Raw genomic sequence first — 18,670 nt, 5'->3', positions numbered from 1 at the left:
TTTTTTTTTTTTTTTTTTTTTTTTTTTTTTTTTTTTTTTTTTAAGGAATGCTCTTTTCATAAACATACAAGTACCTCAAGTGACTACTTGGCCCTCAGACTATGTTGAGCTTTTCCACAGCTTTTATTCTGATTTAGCTCACATCTTTGAATCTATTTCCAGGAATTTCTTTCTTAATCATTCCGCAGTAATGCACCTACAGGCTCCAGAACAGAATTCCACTATACCGCAACAATGAAACGTGTTTTCTTTTCCCACTGACAGTTGGTACATTCCACAAACATAAAAAATCCAAGAATTTTACTGTTTTCTGAACAATAACTGGGTTCTGCCTGAATATTCTGACTGAACACTCCTAGGTCAGCTCTTAAGTATGATTACAGGAGACTACATTTTGGACCCATCTTTGTGCTCTTCACAATTATAGCCTGCCTAAACAAAAGCAGCAATATTTATTTACTACTGTGCACCTGCACATGCCAATTCTTTGATTCACTTCACAGTGCTCTTAGCTGTAACTGTTCATGAGATGCATTATTTTGGAAACTGCAAGTTCAGAACCATGGCACACAAAATATGTATGCCACTGAAATGCACCCTCTTGCTTATTTTTCTAGTGGTACTTTAAACAGATAATAAATTTTCATTCGTTAGTCAGAAAAGCTGTTGTTATGTTAGCTCCCACACCACCTGCACCCTACAACCATCAGTTACTTCAATGATGAAAATTTTGTATAAAAACTGCTGACTGTGTAAATACAGCTGTGTATGTTTTAAAGAAGTTTCTTCTATTACTTACAACAACAACCAAACTAAAAATGCAAAACACTCAGACTTCTATGGTAAGCTCATGCTAGCTCACTTGAAATAGTACGCTCAGTTTAAAGCTTTTTACCTCTTCATCAGATGTTAAGTGTTGAACTGAAGTTTCATTTGGACTTTGGGATAACTTTATTTCTGTCTGTGAATCTGGATGGACAGAGGAGTCCCAGAAGTTGCACTCAGATGCCTGCTTTGTCCAGTCAATTGCATCCCAAACTACTAACTCGCCCACATGCGAACCTGTCACAAAAGTCAAATCTAGAGAGAAAAAAAAAAAATCACACAGAAATCGTATTATATAAAAAATACATCTATTTCACGCAACGTCACAACCCTGTAGAGTCAGAGAGCCCATGCTAAGAGTGAAGCTACATAAAATGTACAGTCACTGACAACGATCTGAGTTTGTTCAGTTCAGTTTGTTCTCACTCTTTGAGAAGATACTCATTTGATTCCTTAGAATAGCTTAGGTGATCAAAAGGAGATCAGATCTCTCATGTAAAATTTTAACTACCATAGAGAATATTTACCAGGCACAATGCACAGTATGGCAAAAGCAAGGATCACCACCAGAAGTGTGTACAAATATCTGAAATTCATGCTGTCTACATGTAAAATACTTCTATTCCTTGGATAAGTTTATCGGTACCTCTCAGACACAGCAAACCATGTCTTAGCCTCAACCGGAAACACTAATAAGAAATGAAACAGTTGAATTAATGGCAAGATTGAAGTAATTTCCCCCCTTTTTTTTAATCACACATGGAAAGGAATTGCTTCAGAATACTTAAAACAGGTAGAATATTGTCTTTTTCTGCCCGTTATTAACAGGATTCAAGTTTTCTTCTTTCCAGCTTCTTACCATCTCTATACCACAGATTCCATCCAACAGCCAGGCCAATAAAATAAGCCAAAGGACAAATATCCACTCTCTATCACAGTGGGAATACTTTGTCCTGGGCTCAGAGAGAACTCCAGAAAACAAACAAACAAACAAAGAAAGCAGATAAGACAAAGTAGAAGAGGTGGGTACCTCCAGTCTTTGCCTAGACAGAGGTTCAGATCATAGCTCAGAACTGCCATGATGAGCAGCACATACTTCATCATCATCTTCCAAAGCCTCTAAATAATGGACCGCTGTGCAGGCCTAAATCTGCATATCTTTTGAGCTTTTTCTAAATCATAACCTGCCTGGCTTCATTTCACCATTAATCCATAAATAAAGCCATTATATTTTCACAATTCACTACTTTCACAGCTACACAGAAGGTTCAGCTACTAGTTGTGAACTTTCATTAGAGTTATATGTTTGGTCCCAACAAAAACTGCATAGTTGAAATATCCTACTGATAACTAACAGAACAAGTAATACTGTAAAACCCCTCTTACCATTGACACTGACCAATGACAAGATGTTATCATGATGGTCAACAAGGCGTTTTACTTCAAGGATATTCCAACCTTCAGACTTATCACTGGAAGCAATCAACCTAAAAATGACTTCCAAGATAGAGAGAAATTGTCTAAGTAAGCTTTATCATTTATCAGAGTAAAATATAGATAGGCTTAAGTAAAACACATCATTTTCAGACAGACACAAATTAATGAACATTAAAAATGAGACAGTGCAAGATCTGCAAAGCCACTTATGACCATCTCTTTAACTGCTTTTCTCATAACACACAAAATTGGAATAATTTATTACAATGTTATTCCTCACGTCTCTTGTTACACTGTAGGATAAAACATTTTAACCTAGCAACTTTGAAATTCAGAGGATTGATCAACATCAGAAGTTGTAGAAAGCAAAAGTGAAAAGTGTTAGAAACCCCTATTGATAAGTAAGCTAAAAGAGAAACATTTGTCTTTAAGACTTATCTGACTGAAAATTATTATTAAAAAATATACAATAGTGTCTAATGAGGCAAACAAAATTTCCAGGACTTAAAGTTTTCTTTTAACCAGTCTTGATATTTTTTTTTTTATGCTAACTCAAGGGCATTTCTGAAGATGTATGGGAACTTCAGATGGAAGTTTACATTGTATACCTAGGTCTAAATACAAGAAGACCATTTTTAATTTGCTCATGATTCTTTGATCAGAATTTTGATCTACTGTTTTGTGGACTAAGTGCTATGCTTTTTCTCTTGAAACTTTTTTCTATATTTGGAAATTTCAATACTTTCATAAAATAATCTTAGTAAGAAACTCTCCACCGACAGCTAGCAGATTTAGAGTTTGCATACCTAGAAAAGCCTGTCTCTTAAGCAAGCATCAGAAACCATTACATTGCTCATTATAGGTTTGCATATTATTTCATTGGCAATATTGCACACTCTTGATCTTGGGATACAGAGGCTGTAGGGAAGCCTAGTATTTAGCAGCTCTGCAAATGAGCTGCAAACCTTCTCCAGGACAAATGTAGATATCCACAATCAGATCTAGACAGATGGCTTTAACAATAGGAACAACGAGTAGAGAAAATTTTTTATCATGGCAGATCTCAATGAAATTCCTGAAGGAGATCAGTACCGTCTGCCTTACTGTCACATAAGGGAAAAAAGAGAAAGATTGCTAATCGCACTTTGGTACCATTCACTTGTCCAATACAATTCCAGCAGTGTGCTCTTTACTGATACCTCTGATAAACAGCCAATGACAGAGGAACATGAAGACTTAACAGAAATGCTATACACTCACTTAGCTCTTTGCCCACAGCAGCCGCAACACAATTTTTAGGCAATTCAACCAAAGTACTGATACCTTTGGAAAAAAAAAAAAAAAAGAGAGAGAGAAAACATGTATTGTATTTATTGACCAGAATAAAACACAGTTAACTGATAATTCCTTGTTAGCAAAGTTTTTGTAACCTCCCTTCCACACAGAAGTTATTAACAGAATAAAAACATAACGCACAAAATCAAACTGCATTGGAAGTGAACAGATTACCTCAGATGGAGGCAGAGCCGGGAGGTTTGGTCCAGAATATAGTAGAATTCTGAACACTGACGTTGAAATAGGAGTGGAAGCTGGGAATCAATAATCTTTTTATTTTAAGTAGGGCTGAGATGTCTATGTCCTAATATGGACAATATTAGGGATACTGTGGTGATTATTGAGACTCTAAACACACGCAGAGCTAAAGTTATTAGATACTGATACTAACAGAGTACATATGATTAAAATATTGTGCAGAGCCAGCAGAAGCAAAGCAAGGCACAAGACAGTACATTATTCTGCCTTCATCCTGCATAGACATCCTCCAGCCTGGGCTGCTACACCATTAGAGGAAAAAAATCACTCAAGAATAAGCAATCTCTCTCTTTTCCCACAAAGGAATCAAGAGTTTAAGAGGGCCAATGCTACACATCACATTGACCCCTTCTACAACAGTTTCAATAGAAACTCACACTAAGTACTACAAATACCACTAGCAACTTCTATTTGGCATGGTACTTTGTATCAAAGCTAAAGAATTGTTAGGATCCTCAAAGATTCAGAAGGGTTTGACTTTCCATTACTACACCCTATGACAAAAATAAGGAAGAATATTGCTTCCACCTTTGAATTTGATTCACAGCTTCATAGCTATCTTTGTAAAGCACAGCAATAATAAGCAACAATTTTCTTTGCTTGGCCAGATAATATATAAGGTTATTAATAGAAAAGCATGATTTACATTGAGATCTGATTACATTTACTGTATTTCTATCAAAATCTTCATTTGCTTCATAAAAATTACTGATTCTTAAGAATAAAAAAATCAATCTTTACTTGTCTGCTTTTACCATATTTTACTTAGGAATAATAAAATTCCAGCTCCTTCCCAGAGAAACCACGTCAAAGGATCACCCCCCACTACAGCAAGCATGTATAAGTCAGTAACTAAGATCTGTAAGATACCAAGTTAATTGGAACACACATTATTATAAAATATTTACAGTAATTGTAAAATATTATAGTTACTGAGACGTGACATATTCTAAAATTCACAAAGCACAGGAGATTAAAAGCAGTCTTTATTTTGAAACGACTGAGTTTGACATTTAAAAAAAAGTGGCTCTAATACATAATGTTATCATTAGAATTAAAGAGAATTTGCCAAGTTGGTTTTGCATCATTATACAGATCCATTTTACTTGCACTTTAACAGCTATAATGAGTCATTTACATTTTTACCTGCATCAGTAAGATGACTGGTCTTACACAAGAGATCTAATTTTCGGTTCCAAACACATAGATCACTCCCTCCAGACAACCATACATCCAGTCTTTGAAGAACTGTCAAACACTGCAGAACAAAAATCAGATATATGTCCCCTGCAAAAGTTCTACAGGGAATTTTTCAATTAAATTATCATGATCTTTAGTGGGATAAAGCTATAAGTATTAAGAAATGTAGTATTAAAGTGTCAATTTCTTGAGAAGTACAGAATTAACTACACATTACATTTTTTCCATCAACAACGCAAAATCTGATTTTTCCATGAATTTTTCTAACAGCATTCAAGAACTTGTTTGACTGTAGATTACTTTTTCCAATCCAGTAACAAAACTAAACTACAAAATTACCTTTGTTCTACAAACTTTCAAAAAGAAAATCAAGGTACGAAGAGTTCCAAAAAGAAGCTACAATTTGTGCCCAATTCTCAGTCACTCACAATTTAAGAGTTACCTGTTCTTAAACCAAACACTGTTGCTCATTTTAATGCACCTGCCCTTATGGCTCATGATTCATATAGAAAAGATTGCATACAACAAACAGACTGATCAGTCTAGGGTTTCCTCAGCTTACCTTTACTGTAGAATGGAAACATGACACTTTTTGAACCTGTCTGCCAGTAGTGCAGTCCCAAACCTGACTTAATTCATTAAGGAAACCAAAACAATTTTATACACTACAAATATTACTGCTGTGTTTTTAATTAAATGACAGTTTGGGATATAAGAATGTGGAGAGAGAGTCTTATAAATCCTGATAGCCTTTTCATTATTTGGCCAAAATGACAAATTAATAATGGCCTCTCATGACCATGGATCATTATTCTAGTAGGGCTTTCAACTAATTAGATTGCACTAGAATTCTTCTAGCCACAATTATACCTACTGAATATTATGAGCCAATAAATTTAAACAACCTGCAGCCTGTGTCAATGCTAGCTGTAAAAACAAAAAAGCAAACAAAAATCTTTGAATACTCTCCAGATCTAAGGATACAATAACTGTTTTATCAGCTGACGCTGTTAAAATCAAATTACTTTTTTCTTCGGAAGCATCTGATGAAGAAAACGGTGCTATAGCTGTAATTTTTTGTGTATGTCCATGAAGTTCAAAAAGTTTCTCTCCAGTCTGAAAAATAACAGTGGAAATTAAGGGTAAAATTTAGAAAATGCCTACACTAACACATGACATAGGTGCCAAACTACTTCTGAAAGCAAGAACTTCTAGGAGTCTAATATCCCAATTCCACAATCAAGTGTGGATTTAATTCTTGCTAGACCTTTAACACACTTCAAGGTCTTACCTTAATTTAATAACATATTAAGTATAAATATAAAGAGTGCTATATAATAAAAGTTACCCTAAGTGTAAGAAAAGTTTCTGGAAGCAGTTAAAAATGCATATATTGTACTAATTTCACTTTAATGGAAATACAGGCCATTCACCCTATTTAACTGATACTGTAGCAACTCTGATTTGTTGACAAAGCCTCTCTTGGAAAAAATAATTTTTAACTTATTTGAAAAACTTAACCTACCTTTATGGCAAACACAGTACTGTCAATTTCCTGACAACTTTATTTACATTACCTACAGTTTTAAGCTGGTGGTTTAGATAGTTGCAGCTACTTCTGCTCCACTTAGTTAAATAGCAGAACCTAACAAACAAATATTCAGAAGCATATTGGTGCTTTAAATCACGCAACTAAAATACAAGGTTGTTACAACCCAGAAGTGTAAAGAAATAAATCATTTTTAAATTCAAACTATAGAAGAAAGATTTGTCTAAACAAAAATCTAATGAAGATCCTACAGAAGCAGGAAACAGAACTCTGTTCCTAAATGAGTTCTACATCCATAAACTGCTCAGAACTCCAAATACACATATACTCATGTATGTGTTTGAATATTCAGAAATTATCTCCTTTTCCAAATTGCAGAATCATTAAAGGCCTTCAGCAAAGCACTAACAGACACCACTCAAAAGAAACAGAGTTTCAAGTTCCCCCTTCCTTATTTTAAATTTACACCACCATGTAACATGAATTCTTCAGAATGTTTCCACAGAAGTTTACAGTCTGAGATTTGTCTTCCTTAACTAGGATGCTTGATATTTACAGTTTAGTCAGTACACTATGTCTCCCTTTTAGACTTCCTAATGAGCATCCTAATGAGCTTGCATACTAAGACTTCTTGTGTTAGTCTAATGCTCATCCCTTCTCAATAATTTTGTCAATGATATGGAGACACAGAGCAGAGGAGTAGGAAGGTGGTTATCGTACTCACAGAGCACATTTTCCATGATAATTCTTTTATCTTAGAAGGTTTTCAAAAGCTGTAATAAGATTTTTATCACAGCAAGCAAGTAAGGCCTTGTTTTGGTGCTGTGTGAAATATTTAACTTTTACCAACTTTGATGTCTTTTCAATGCAGTTTTGCATTAGCTCTCCATTTAGTCTCTTCAGTTATACTGCAAACAGTTATTGCAAATAGAGCTACTAAGATATATAGTTAAAATTAAAGTAGATGTATGAGTCTTGTGAACCCTGGGACCCTGCTACATATTTATTGTGTCCATATTCAGCACCTTCACATTTACAGTGCAGACTAAACATACTTTAAATGAAGCATTAGTCACAAATTCTTACATACTTCTGCTTTTCATGTCCATATTTCATCCCTAGTATCTGTACAAACATTATACCTTCCCAAAACACTTTAACTTTTAAAAATTTTCTCACATTTACTTTCCTAGCTCTTCTTTTCAAGTGATAATGACAGGCTTCCTCCCACTTCTACATTTTCAAATAGTTCTGATTTGAATTCATGCAACAATTCTAACTCCTCTCCTCAACATTTACCCTCTCTGAAACACCCATGCTACCCTATCGCCCACAAAAAAGAGCCAACCTGAGCATTCCACAGAAATATGATTCCATCATCCCCTGCAGATGCAAACCTGATAAGGAAAAAAAAAAAAAGTGAAATATTGAATATAGCATAATGTAATGGAACAGAAGAAAAACAGCTACACAAGAAAAATACTTATAGAAAATATTTACATGATATTATACTCTGACCTAAAGAATAAATGCATATCCATAAATCCCAACTAGTTTCTAGTTTTCAAATTCAAGTCCTGAAATCAGGACATACTTAATGTCAACACATCCTTAATAAAGAACAAGGTTTCAGAATTGCAAGACATATTAGTATAAATAGAAGCCCACTTCACAGAACCTGTTCTCTTGTTTAGTAATGAGAGATCTTACATACTGAGTAACACTACATCTTAAAACAATATACTATCGTCAGAGCCAACTGACTGCAAGACATCAAAGAAATTACAAATCACGCATTGAATTCAGCACAGGAATAGAGGAGCCGAGTATCTACTATGACACAAGTGGCTTAAGAAACTCACAAACGATCTACATTTTTAGTGCTAAATGTGGCTTTTGGTAAAAATGCAGCTGAAGAGTGCACCATAGAACCAAAAAAATAGGTTAATTTTAGTGTTAGACTGCTAAATTCACATTAACAAAATCTGATCTAAACTCAAACCTTTCCCCAGGCTGGAGTGAGTATCTGTAAGCATCTGCCTACATCTGCATTTTTATCAACACTACAGCTACGCTGAAGCTGTAGCAAACATATCAGCTTTCCCTGTAAAGATGTAATATGGTTTAAGAAAGCTTAAAACAGAAGTAAAATCTTCCACAGAAAATTTAATTCAGTTGTTAGTTGCAAATACACATACACCTATTTTTTCCTTTTGTTTTAAGCCTTTGGTAAGGGTTGAACAGTTAAGACGTAGATAACTAAGATGTGTATTGTGTGCAAGAAAGTCATGAAGTTATATCAACTACATTTTTTCCTGTTGCCAGCTGTGAATGTTTTATTTAACTGAAACAAGTCCTTTATTTTAGACTCTTACTTTGCAGTTATGATATTCGTGAAATTTGCTAAAAGAGTAAGTTTTCTGCCATAAAGCTGCATTCCCTCCCACCCCAATTCCTTTCCTCATTTTTTTTGTTAAAATGTGCTAACTGTACTTTTCCCACATCTTTTGTTATTTAACATCCAATCATGCCTCTTTAAAAAGGTCCAAGCAAAAAACAACCTTTCATGCACAACTCTGATAACAGCAGTTTCTTATCTTTACTTGCCTTTTAGCTGTAGTACAACTTGTTTTGTCACAAGGTCAAGAACTTGCTATATTAAGACTCTCACATTTCAGCAAGACCCCTTTTATTACAGTTCCTCTCTTGACTGAAGTCGGAACTGTGCCACTTTACAAATTCTGAGAGAAAATTGGTGTTTGAAAGAAAGTACAAGTATGAATCATCAGCACAGAAGTTCAATGAAGCCCTATTTTGTATTTTTCTTCTTCATCACCTAACCAGAACTTCTGTCTAAGTATAGAAGTATATTGTAGAGTCTGTTATCCTACAGATACATTCTGTTCATGAAAGTAGCATTTCATGGGTCACCTGATTCTTTTCCAGTCATGATCACCATCCTCTATAACCTTGTCTGCTTCCTGACAGAGCAAGGAATGGTCAAATGAGCAAGCAAGAAAGCTATTCTTAAAATGTTTTATGAACTCTGTTTAGTTTAATGTGTCAAATGCTGGAGTATTACATGCAATTTTATCTCAGTCCATTTTTTGGAAGACTCTTGCTGAGGCTTAGCCTTCTTCAGTGATCTTCCGATCAATACGACCCTCACTTCATGTTCAAAAAAATACAAGAGAAGAAAAGAAAAAAAACAGCTTTCTGTTACATTTATACAGGATTTATTTAGTATCTTCAAAAACCAATCTGAGAAAATTTTCCACTCACTGGTTTTAGCTGAGCCACTGAGAAAACAAGAAAATCCTTCTGCAAAATTCTCAATAAGATGATATTATCTAAAGACCTGAAGCGTGAAACTTGGCTTACAACAGTTGACAAAAAAAACACACAATGGAATAGCTGCAGAAACTAAATAAAAACATTTCAGAAGCTGAGTAACAATACTAATTTTATTGAAAAGAACCAAGTGAAAAATATTATCAGCTGTTTAACAATCCATAAACTACCATATTCTTCATAAATAAAACCTTTGAATTACTGTCCAGTGAAGCAACTCTATTAAATTCCTCAAAATCTCAGAATATTAACTAGCTATGCAACTTACTTCTTATCCATATGCTATTTCATAACCTATCTTCAATGTAGGCATTCAGGCCTTAGCTTGATACTGATTACTATTAGTTTAGCTTCAATAATTTACCTGTTACAATGATGCCTAAAATGGTACAATATTTCTTTACATCAAAAAAATCCCTGCAATCTAAGAACACTGTGGTATTTCAATAAAGACCAAGCAGATTATTCAGTGTCTGTTTTCAGAAAAGTATAATCTGAAGAAAGTTTATTTTAGCAACTTTTCTGAAAAGGATGGGGGGAAAAAAATCACAAAAATATTCCATTTTTACATGGATCTTCTGGTGGATTATTTTAATGTAAAAATAAATTTTATGGAAATGCATACAACTTTTATGGTATATGTTTGTGGCATTAAGAATAAAAACCAAAAAGTTAAAAATTCTCCATGGGGAATTTTGTGGAATTTATACACATCCCACAAGTTGGAAATAATGTATCTTGCAGATACTTACTTATACAGAATGCCTGCTGTACACTGCAAGGATATAGCACGGTTAACAGTCTGGTTTAAATTTGTGTAGTACATTGAAGAGTATGTTAGAAACATCCTTTTGTTCCTAATCCATACAATATAATAAATTACTGCAGCTCCTTAACAAAGAGTCTCCTGACTATTACTTATGTTCTTAGTTCTCAGAGGTTTCTATTTAATTTTCCATGTCAGACAAGAGTCACTATGCTTATTGACCAAAAGCTTCACAACCTCACTTTAAGGCAGTTAATTATCTCCTCTCTTTCAGGATTAGGTTAAATGAGAGAGCATGTAAGGTTAATTTTACACTAACATAAAAGTATCTTATCTGATTCTCCTAGTCACACTTCCAAAGTGACAAAGGTAAATCTAATGGCTCTCTCTGCTTCATAATCAGTTTTCCAGTCTTTAGATGACTCCTTCCTCCAAATTTGTAGGAATGCTGTAACTAGTTACAAGGAACTAAGACCAGAACAGATAATGAATGTCAGGGAATATACAAAAATGCACAAAGCTAAAAATCAGACAAGTAAAACAAAGGAACTGTATGGTTTTAAAGAAGTACAGCAACTTGAAAAATGGGAAATTTGAGGAGATATGCCTAATTGCCATATTACATACATTGAGTTTTAGTAGGTAGCCATTCTGCACAGAATTAAAGTACTGAAAACTTCAAGATTGGAGAAGTTCAGAAAAAAAGTTCATCAACCACAGCTCAAGTGAATTAAGCACTAGAGTTTCAGAAGAAAGTATAACAAACACATGGCTTTAGGCATTACTACAAAAGCAGAAACGTGAGAAACTTGAAAAAGATTGGAAAGAAAGGAAGACCAACATCGAATATGGTTAAGAATGTTATGTTCAATCGCTACATTGAGAGTATCTGTAGGAGTCTACCACATTCTTCTGTAAAATGAGAAGGTGATATAACAGCTGTCCTCATATCAAAAATAAAAACATATGCATCCACTCAGAACAGAAGCAGGCACTAGTTTGTACTGTCTTCGGAGAGTGTGTATGCATATAAAGAAAGGAAAGTTCATCTCAGGAACAGCTTGAAACAGAAAAGGCTCAATTACCTAAAGGTATTTCTTCCAAACAAATGAACTTGTATCAAGAAGCATAACTCCATCAGGATTCTCTTCTCATAAAGATACAACTTACAAAAGATGCCAGAAGATGTAATAAAATACTAAAAAAATAGTATTCACCCCTTGCCTTTTTAATCCCAGTCTTTTCCCACGCTCCCCCAGCAAAAATAGAAAACTAAAAATATGTCTATGTTTTCATAAATATTCTCCAAAGTGTTCCCAATAATGTTATGAAACAACTTGGAATGCAATTTCATACCTGCAATCATCTATTTGTACTAGAAATCGTACTATATCTTGATGACCTTTCAATACAAGGAGCTCCGTGTAAGGATTTTGTATTTGTTCTTCACCAATGGTCTGTACAGATGATTTCTAAAATTCATAAAAAAAAAAAAAAAAATCAAATTCATTTTGTACTGACATAATTATTTTCATCAGGTCTTTGTGATGTTTATCAATCTATATTTAGTCTCCTATGGAAGTGTATAGATATATGTGAAGTTAAATTAGGTTTCTGAAATTTAATTTTGCTTTAATGAAAATCATTACAAAGGATCATTTCTTATTATTTCCAGTTAATGATATCCTTCTACAGCATGTATTTTAAATCGTAACATAACATTTTCTGTTTAAAAAACATTTTGTACTGCCTTAATCATTGATGCACCAACATGAAATGACAATTTAGTCTCCAGCTATCTTGTGGAGCAAACTTCAGAACTCCATACATGCACATTCAGATTCTCATTAATTTACACATCCTCCTTTGAGGTTTGTGAACTTCTCATATCTTTCATCTATGATTCAAATTTAAAATTCTATATAATCCTATGTTATCCTAATACCTTGAAAGTAAGTGTGAATTAATGCTGTTCTGTTACATAATATATAAATCATCCACTGGGACTCTGTTCACAGAATACCAAAGGCAACAGCTTAGAAAAACACAGAGAACAATTAATCATTTTATAGAGCAGCATCTGCAATTACCCCAACTCAACTATTAATTAAAAGTACTATCAATCATTTGGAGCAAGCTGATCACCAGGCAGGGTCAACAAAACATTGTGTAGGACTACAATTTCAAGGTATGATAGTTCTGCTAATCTCAGTCATCAGTTTGTTTCAATATAAGACAACATTTTTGTGTTTATGGTCTTCTACATTCTGAAACAACTTGCTATTAGACATAGGTTTTTTTACAAATGTATATAGAAGTAGCTGAGTAGTAACTCAGTGACAGAACTCTCCTGCTTCCTTCCTTTCTTACTTCTAGGATTATCTATTCTTCAAAGACACCGACAGAAACTACACAGTAAAAATATAATTACTGAACACTGTAGCATAAATGAGAAGTAATCCTATGTGAGAGACAAACATATCCACAGAAACATCAGTATTTTCTTGCAGGAGTAATATACTTTTTTCTATTGCTTCTGTATTGTTACTGTGACACTATATTGCACAAGTTAAGAATTACAAAATTAATAAGTACGGAAGGAAATCTGTGTTTATATTTAAAATGAAGAGGTTGTCAAAATGCTAGATCTCGTGATTTTATCTTGGTTTTGTGTTATCTGATGCATTTCATGAAGCAACTGTTCCTCATTTTAAGCAATTATGTGAGAATAGCAGTTCCCATTTAAAATAATGCAAGTATAGTCCTCTTAGCTATAAAGAAAAGTCGGACAAATATGGAAACTAAGTGTTCAGCTGTCAAAAGCAAATCAAAACATCCCTTAAAAGAATTCCAGCATGCTAAAAATTCTGAGAAATCTCAGTAGCACTTAACAGATGACAGAAGCACTACTGTGGTTAGAAGACTTCCATTTCTTCATTTACTAACAGAAACATACATTCACAAAACAGTTGCAACACTACTTTGAAAAAGTCATAATTTGTAATATTCACATCCTAATTCTATACTCTGGCATTGCTTCCTCTTCATTATAAGACAGTGATACTTCTTTTGAACCTGTCTAATCTTATTTTTTCTTAATTCTGTTCTAAGAATGCCTGTGAATATTGACAGCAACTGTGCTGCAATGTGTTTCAGAGAACAACAAAATAACATTTTTTTTCTCCAGTTCTTTCATACTACAAGCCATTCTCTCTTCAGATACTCATTAGTATTTTCTTGTGCTAGATAACATGTGCATTCTTTCTCTAAAGAAGACTATTTAGTATACATTATTTATTAAATGAACTTATAGCAATACCAAGTTTTTAGAAGAGAAAAATTAGATGCAGATGCTAATGAAACCTATTCCCAACTCAAAGTTTTTTATGCAGGACTTGTAATCACCACTACAATAATTGGTAAAATAACACAATGCTCAACTTAATTTCAGGGCTTCCTATACACCCAGTGATTTGAAGCATTTAAAGGTTGGATTTTCTAAAGCAATTTACCAAAAAACATGGGTACGAATGTATATAGGCATTCCTCTGTACCTATCACATAGCACAGTAAATCATCTTACATGGACTACGATGCCACTGCAGTTAAACTGTTTCCATTACCAGAGCTAGTCTGCTTACAACACATACCATGGCCATCAACTTCAGAGCTTCAGAAGCTTAAGTCTAAATGATTTTCAATTCCACAGTAAAGCAAGAAACGGGTAACGAGAAACTTATGTTTCCAGAATTTAAAATGAAAAATCTTTGCTGGAGGTTTTTACTATTCACTCAGCACACTGTCAGACTCCAGTTCACTTGGCCTCTCCAGGACTGACTGAAGCCATAGCACATAAATGAACATAATCAGTCCATAGGCTACTCCCTCTTAGGGACTTCCTCATCTACACTGTAAGAGTACAGAAAGAATTAATGGCTACAGAGACCATTTTTAGGTGAAGCCATTTTCCAAAATGCAAAAAAGGATTTTTATGGCAAATCCTTATATTTAGTTTTCAGTTTTTCACAGAGAAGCAAAACACCATCATTCTGCATAAGGAATGAATATTGCTACCAGCAGCAATGGAAATAAAAGTCCTATGGATCAGGTTTAAAAGAGCCATGAGTGCTGGAATGGAAGAACTCAACCACACCTTGACTCATGCTCATGCTTTACTGAATGACGGTATAATTAAAATCCTGATGAAGCTTAAACTTTGGAGAGGGACAAACACCAGTGGAGCTTTCTAGCGTGGAATGCTATTATTTATTTCCTGTCTTCTTTTTAAAAAACACTGCACACGAAGCTGGTAAATACAACCATAATATAACCAGTGTTTTGACTGATGACACAGGTCTGTGGCATTCCTAGGCATCGACATCACACACTGGTATGAACTCAAATTTCAGCTGAAATAAATGCTGGTGTTTCAGACTGTTTGTGATGCTGTCATGGCTTGCTCACATACAGCAGTTGACGAATTGCTTCCTCGTACCTGTCTAGCTTACAAAGGGATTAATTAAAAGAACACCTTAACTATTAACTCTTGTTAAGTCCAAGCAAAGAAACCCAGCAGCCTTGGGGACACGGAAACTGAGACGCTGTGTCCTTCACACCCAGTAAGACCCTTCTCCAAGTAAGGCACCGGGAGGGACGCCTGAGTTCAGTGCCCCACGTATGCCCTGCTCGTTTTACGGAGAAGAAACCCAGAAGGGAGGCTAGAAGGCCTCCACAAACAACCACCAGGCTGTATAAATAACGTGCCGCCGCCCCAAACCCACGCTATCGACAGGGGGTGCCCAGGGCAGGGCTCCCGGTGCTTGGGCCACCCCAGCCCACCGGCACCCAGCGGGCTGCGGCCGGGGCCGGCTCCCGGGCCCCGCAGCGCCGGGCCGAGTTCAGCCAGGCCGGGCCAGCCCAGCCCGCCCCGCCAACGGCCCTAACGGCCCTAACGGCTCCAACGGCCCCAGCGCTCCCCCGGCCCCGCCCGCCGCCCTACCTCCGCCAGGCCCTGCGGCTCCCGGCCGCCCCCGATCAGCCAGCGCAGCATCGCGGCGGCGGCAGCCCGGCCCGGCCCGGCCGCTGAGGAAAAGGCCGTCTCAATCGAGCTCCGCGCCGGGGAGGCGTGAGCAATCCAGCGCCGAGCGCGGATGGGGCGGGCTGGCGGTGGGGGGCGGCTGGCGGTGGGCCCGTGAGGCGCCCTGCGGCGTTTAAGTGCGGGAAGGCAGCGTGTCGGTGCCGTGTGATGGGGAAAAGATAAAACGTTACCTTTACCATTTTACCATTGCCACTTTTTACTTTCAGAGGGAATTTGTGGCGCAGCCAGAGAGAAACGATCCCATTTTGTCTTGACCCTCTTCTCTGTTCCTCGAAGCAAAATAAATAAATAAATAAAAATAGAAATAAAAATGATCCTGTGTATAACAGTCTTCCCTCGGCTACCCTCATTCTCCTCGGCTGCACCTCCCTTGGCTCCGTGATGCCCGTGTGGAATGCAGGCACGAACACCCTCGACGGCCTTCGAAACGCGGCTGCCCGGTCAGGTGGAACCTGACAGCCCCGCACCACCCACAGCCCTGCCCCTCACCGGTCCTCGTGTGGCAGCCTTGGCGCCTTGGCAGCCCTCTGGGTCTCAGACACACGTGGGGCGAGATCACAACACCCAACCCAACCCAAAAGGCCTTGCAAGTCACGTTCCTGAGCAGACGCAGGTAGTGGAGAGACCTCCAACGTGTGCAAACGCATCTGCACGGGTGCTACCCCGTGCCCCCCAGCACCACGCTTCACTTGTCGCCTGTTTGCCCAGGCTGTCACAGGTGATCAGCACCACGAAGTGCCATCAGACACACCTGAGGCTGCCGGAATGCCTGCAGCAGGAGGTAATGGTGCTTCGCTCAAACCCCAGCTTACAGCAGTGGCCAACCTGCATCTGGAAACCGTGGTTAGGTCTAGGATGAGACGCTGCTGTGTCGACATGTTTGACACATGGGTGGCATGCAGCCTGTGTATTGCCAATGCATGCCTTCTGTGAATTATTTGCAACTTCTCAGCAAACTAAAGTTGATCACCACAATACCCCAGATTTAATGTAGATGTTTACTCCTACTTTAACATACATCTGCTCTTATACTTAGTCACTGCAACGCCCACTGAAGCTGTGCTGCCAGTTCAGAGATGCTGTTCCTAAACACTAAGGGCACAGTCACTGGGATTACTTTGCACTCGCAGCTACATTTGCCAGGATTTCGATGATAATATTTTGTCATCACCAATCTGCTCTCTGACAGTCTCCCTATAAATGTGTTATCTTCTCCATACTGGCAAGTGTTGACTCGTTTCTTTGCAGCTTATTCACTGAAAGGAAGCACCGCTGAACATAACACTACATACAGTTGTATGAACTATAATCCTCAAATGTCCCTACTGCCCCACACACTCATCCCTCCCTCCCTCCTCAACCCCCAAAAAAGAGAGAGAGAGAGAAGGAACTTGATAAAGCAGGAGGGGAATTAGGCTTATTCAGAATAGCAACATGAGTGTGGATCTTCTTTCTTCTTCCACACAGTGAGGAACATACATTCCTGAACTTCACTTTTACTTTCTGCCATTTTAACTCACCTTCTTATTTTAACTTATGCTGCTGTATCACCATTCACACATCTGGAAGGGGCAGGCTAGAAAAAACACAGAGGTAAGCTGTGTTGTGCAGTATCGTGTTGACAAATACAGAGCTTTGAACTTCATGGCAGCTAGTCTGGAAGGTTGTAGATGTTGCACAGTCTTTGTAAAGACTGTGCTAGAATACATTCTTCAAAACATTAGATGGAAGCACACCAGGTTCCTTTGCAATACACATAGACCCAAAATGTCTATGCCTTGCAAGGTTTTGATGGACTTCAGGACAGTGCCTTTTGTCTTGTTAATTAAATCTGACTTGAGAACTCTGCTTCTGAGAATCTTTGAAACCCTCCATTAAATTAACAACACAGCCTGCTTCCAGCTCTTTTATCCATTTTCTATTTCTCTGTCTTTGTATGTTGTAGGAATTCCAGTGTACCTCTTTCTAGATCTTTATTTCAATCTTTAAAAAAAAAAAAAAAAAAAAAAAAAAAGTTTTGTTTTTGCTTCAGGATTTTCTGGGTTTTCGGGGTGATATTCCAAACATATAATATACAGTATACTTCTTGGAAGCAGAAACATTTTCTCTGATTCCCAGGGTAGTTTGTACAAGTACTGTACAAGTACTGTGTCTGTAGTGATGTCTAGTTAATGAGTGCAATCCACTACTGCATTCCAGTTGCCAGGCTGAGACGCAGTGTCTTCTTAAATTTAATGGCTTACTGCTGTCAACCATTACCTTTGGTGGAGGGTTGTGTTAAACAATTTGAGAATTATGATCAGTTTGAAGGTGTCTGTCATGGAATAATAGAATCATTAAGGCTGGAAAAAACCTCCAAGATCATCTGGCCCAACCATCCCCCTACCACCAATGTCACCCACTAAATCATTGAATCACAGAATCATTAAGGTTGGAAAAGACCTTCAAGATCATCTGGTCCAACCATCACACTACCAACAATGTCACCCATTAAACCATATCCCTAAGCACCACATCCAACCTTTCCTTGAACAACCCCAGGGACTATGACACCACCACCTCCCTGGGCAACCCGTTCCAATGCCTGACTGCTTTTTCTGAGAGGAAATGTCTCCTAATTCCCAACCTAGACTTCCCCTGGTGCAACCTGAGGCCATTCCCTCTAGTCCTGTCACTAGTTATCTGTGTGAAGAGGCCAACCCCCAACGCCCCACACCTTCTTTTCAGGCAGCTGCAGAGACCAATGAGGTCTCCCATGAGCCTCCTCTTCTCCAGACTAAACAACCCCAGTTCCCTCAGCCACTCATAACAGGACTTGTGTTCCAGGCCCTTCACCAGCTTCGTAGCCCTT

The 18,670-nt window shown here is 37.3% G+C and overlaps 1 protein-coding gene across 1 annotated transcript in view; it reads right to left on the bottom strand.

Annotated features, from left to right (window-relative positions):
• Window positions 1-15,828, bottom strand: part of WDR41 (WD repeat domain 41) — a 22,452-nt gene extending 6,624 nt beyond the window's left edge. Inside the window, exons 1-9 of the mRNA XM_035309639.1 lie at window positions 15,721-15,828; window positions 12,078-12,193; window positions 7,953-8,001; window positions 6,040-6,171; window positions 5,618-5,680; window positions 5,002-5,113; window positions 3,523-3,585; window positions 2,212-2,322; window positions 896-1,080 (exon numbers count right to left, since the gene is read on the bottom strand). Coding sequence (XP_035165530.1) covers window positions 896-1,080; window positions 2,212-2,322; window positions 3,523-3,585; window positions 5,002-5,113; window positions 5,618-5,680; window positions 6,040-6,171; window positions 7,953-8,001; window positions 12,078-12,193; window positions 15,721-15,771 — 882 coding nt within the window. The 5' untranslated portion in view covers window positions 15,772-15,828. The remainder of the gene's footprint in view (window positions 1-895; window positions 1,081-2,211; window positions 2,323-3,522; window positions 3,586-5,001; window positions 5,114-5,617; window positions 5,681-6,039; window positions 6,172-7,952; window positions 8,002-12,077; window positions 12,194-15,720) is intronic.
• Between the last annotated feature and the right edge of the window lie 2,842 nt (window positions 15,829-18,670).

Source organism: Oxyura jamaicensis, chromosome Z (genome assembly GCF_011077185.1).
Source record: "Oxyura jamaicensis isolate SHBP4307 breed ruddy duck chromosome Z, BPBGC_Ojam_1.0, whole genome shotgun sequence".
Lineage (NCBI taxonomy): Eukaryota > Metazoa > Chordata > Aves > Anseriformes > Anatidae > Oxyura > Oxyura jamaicensis.
Note: the sequence above shows the minus strand (reverse complement) of the source record. Positions and strands in the feature narration are given on the sequence as shown.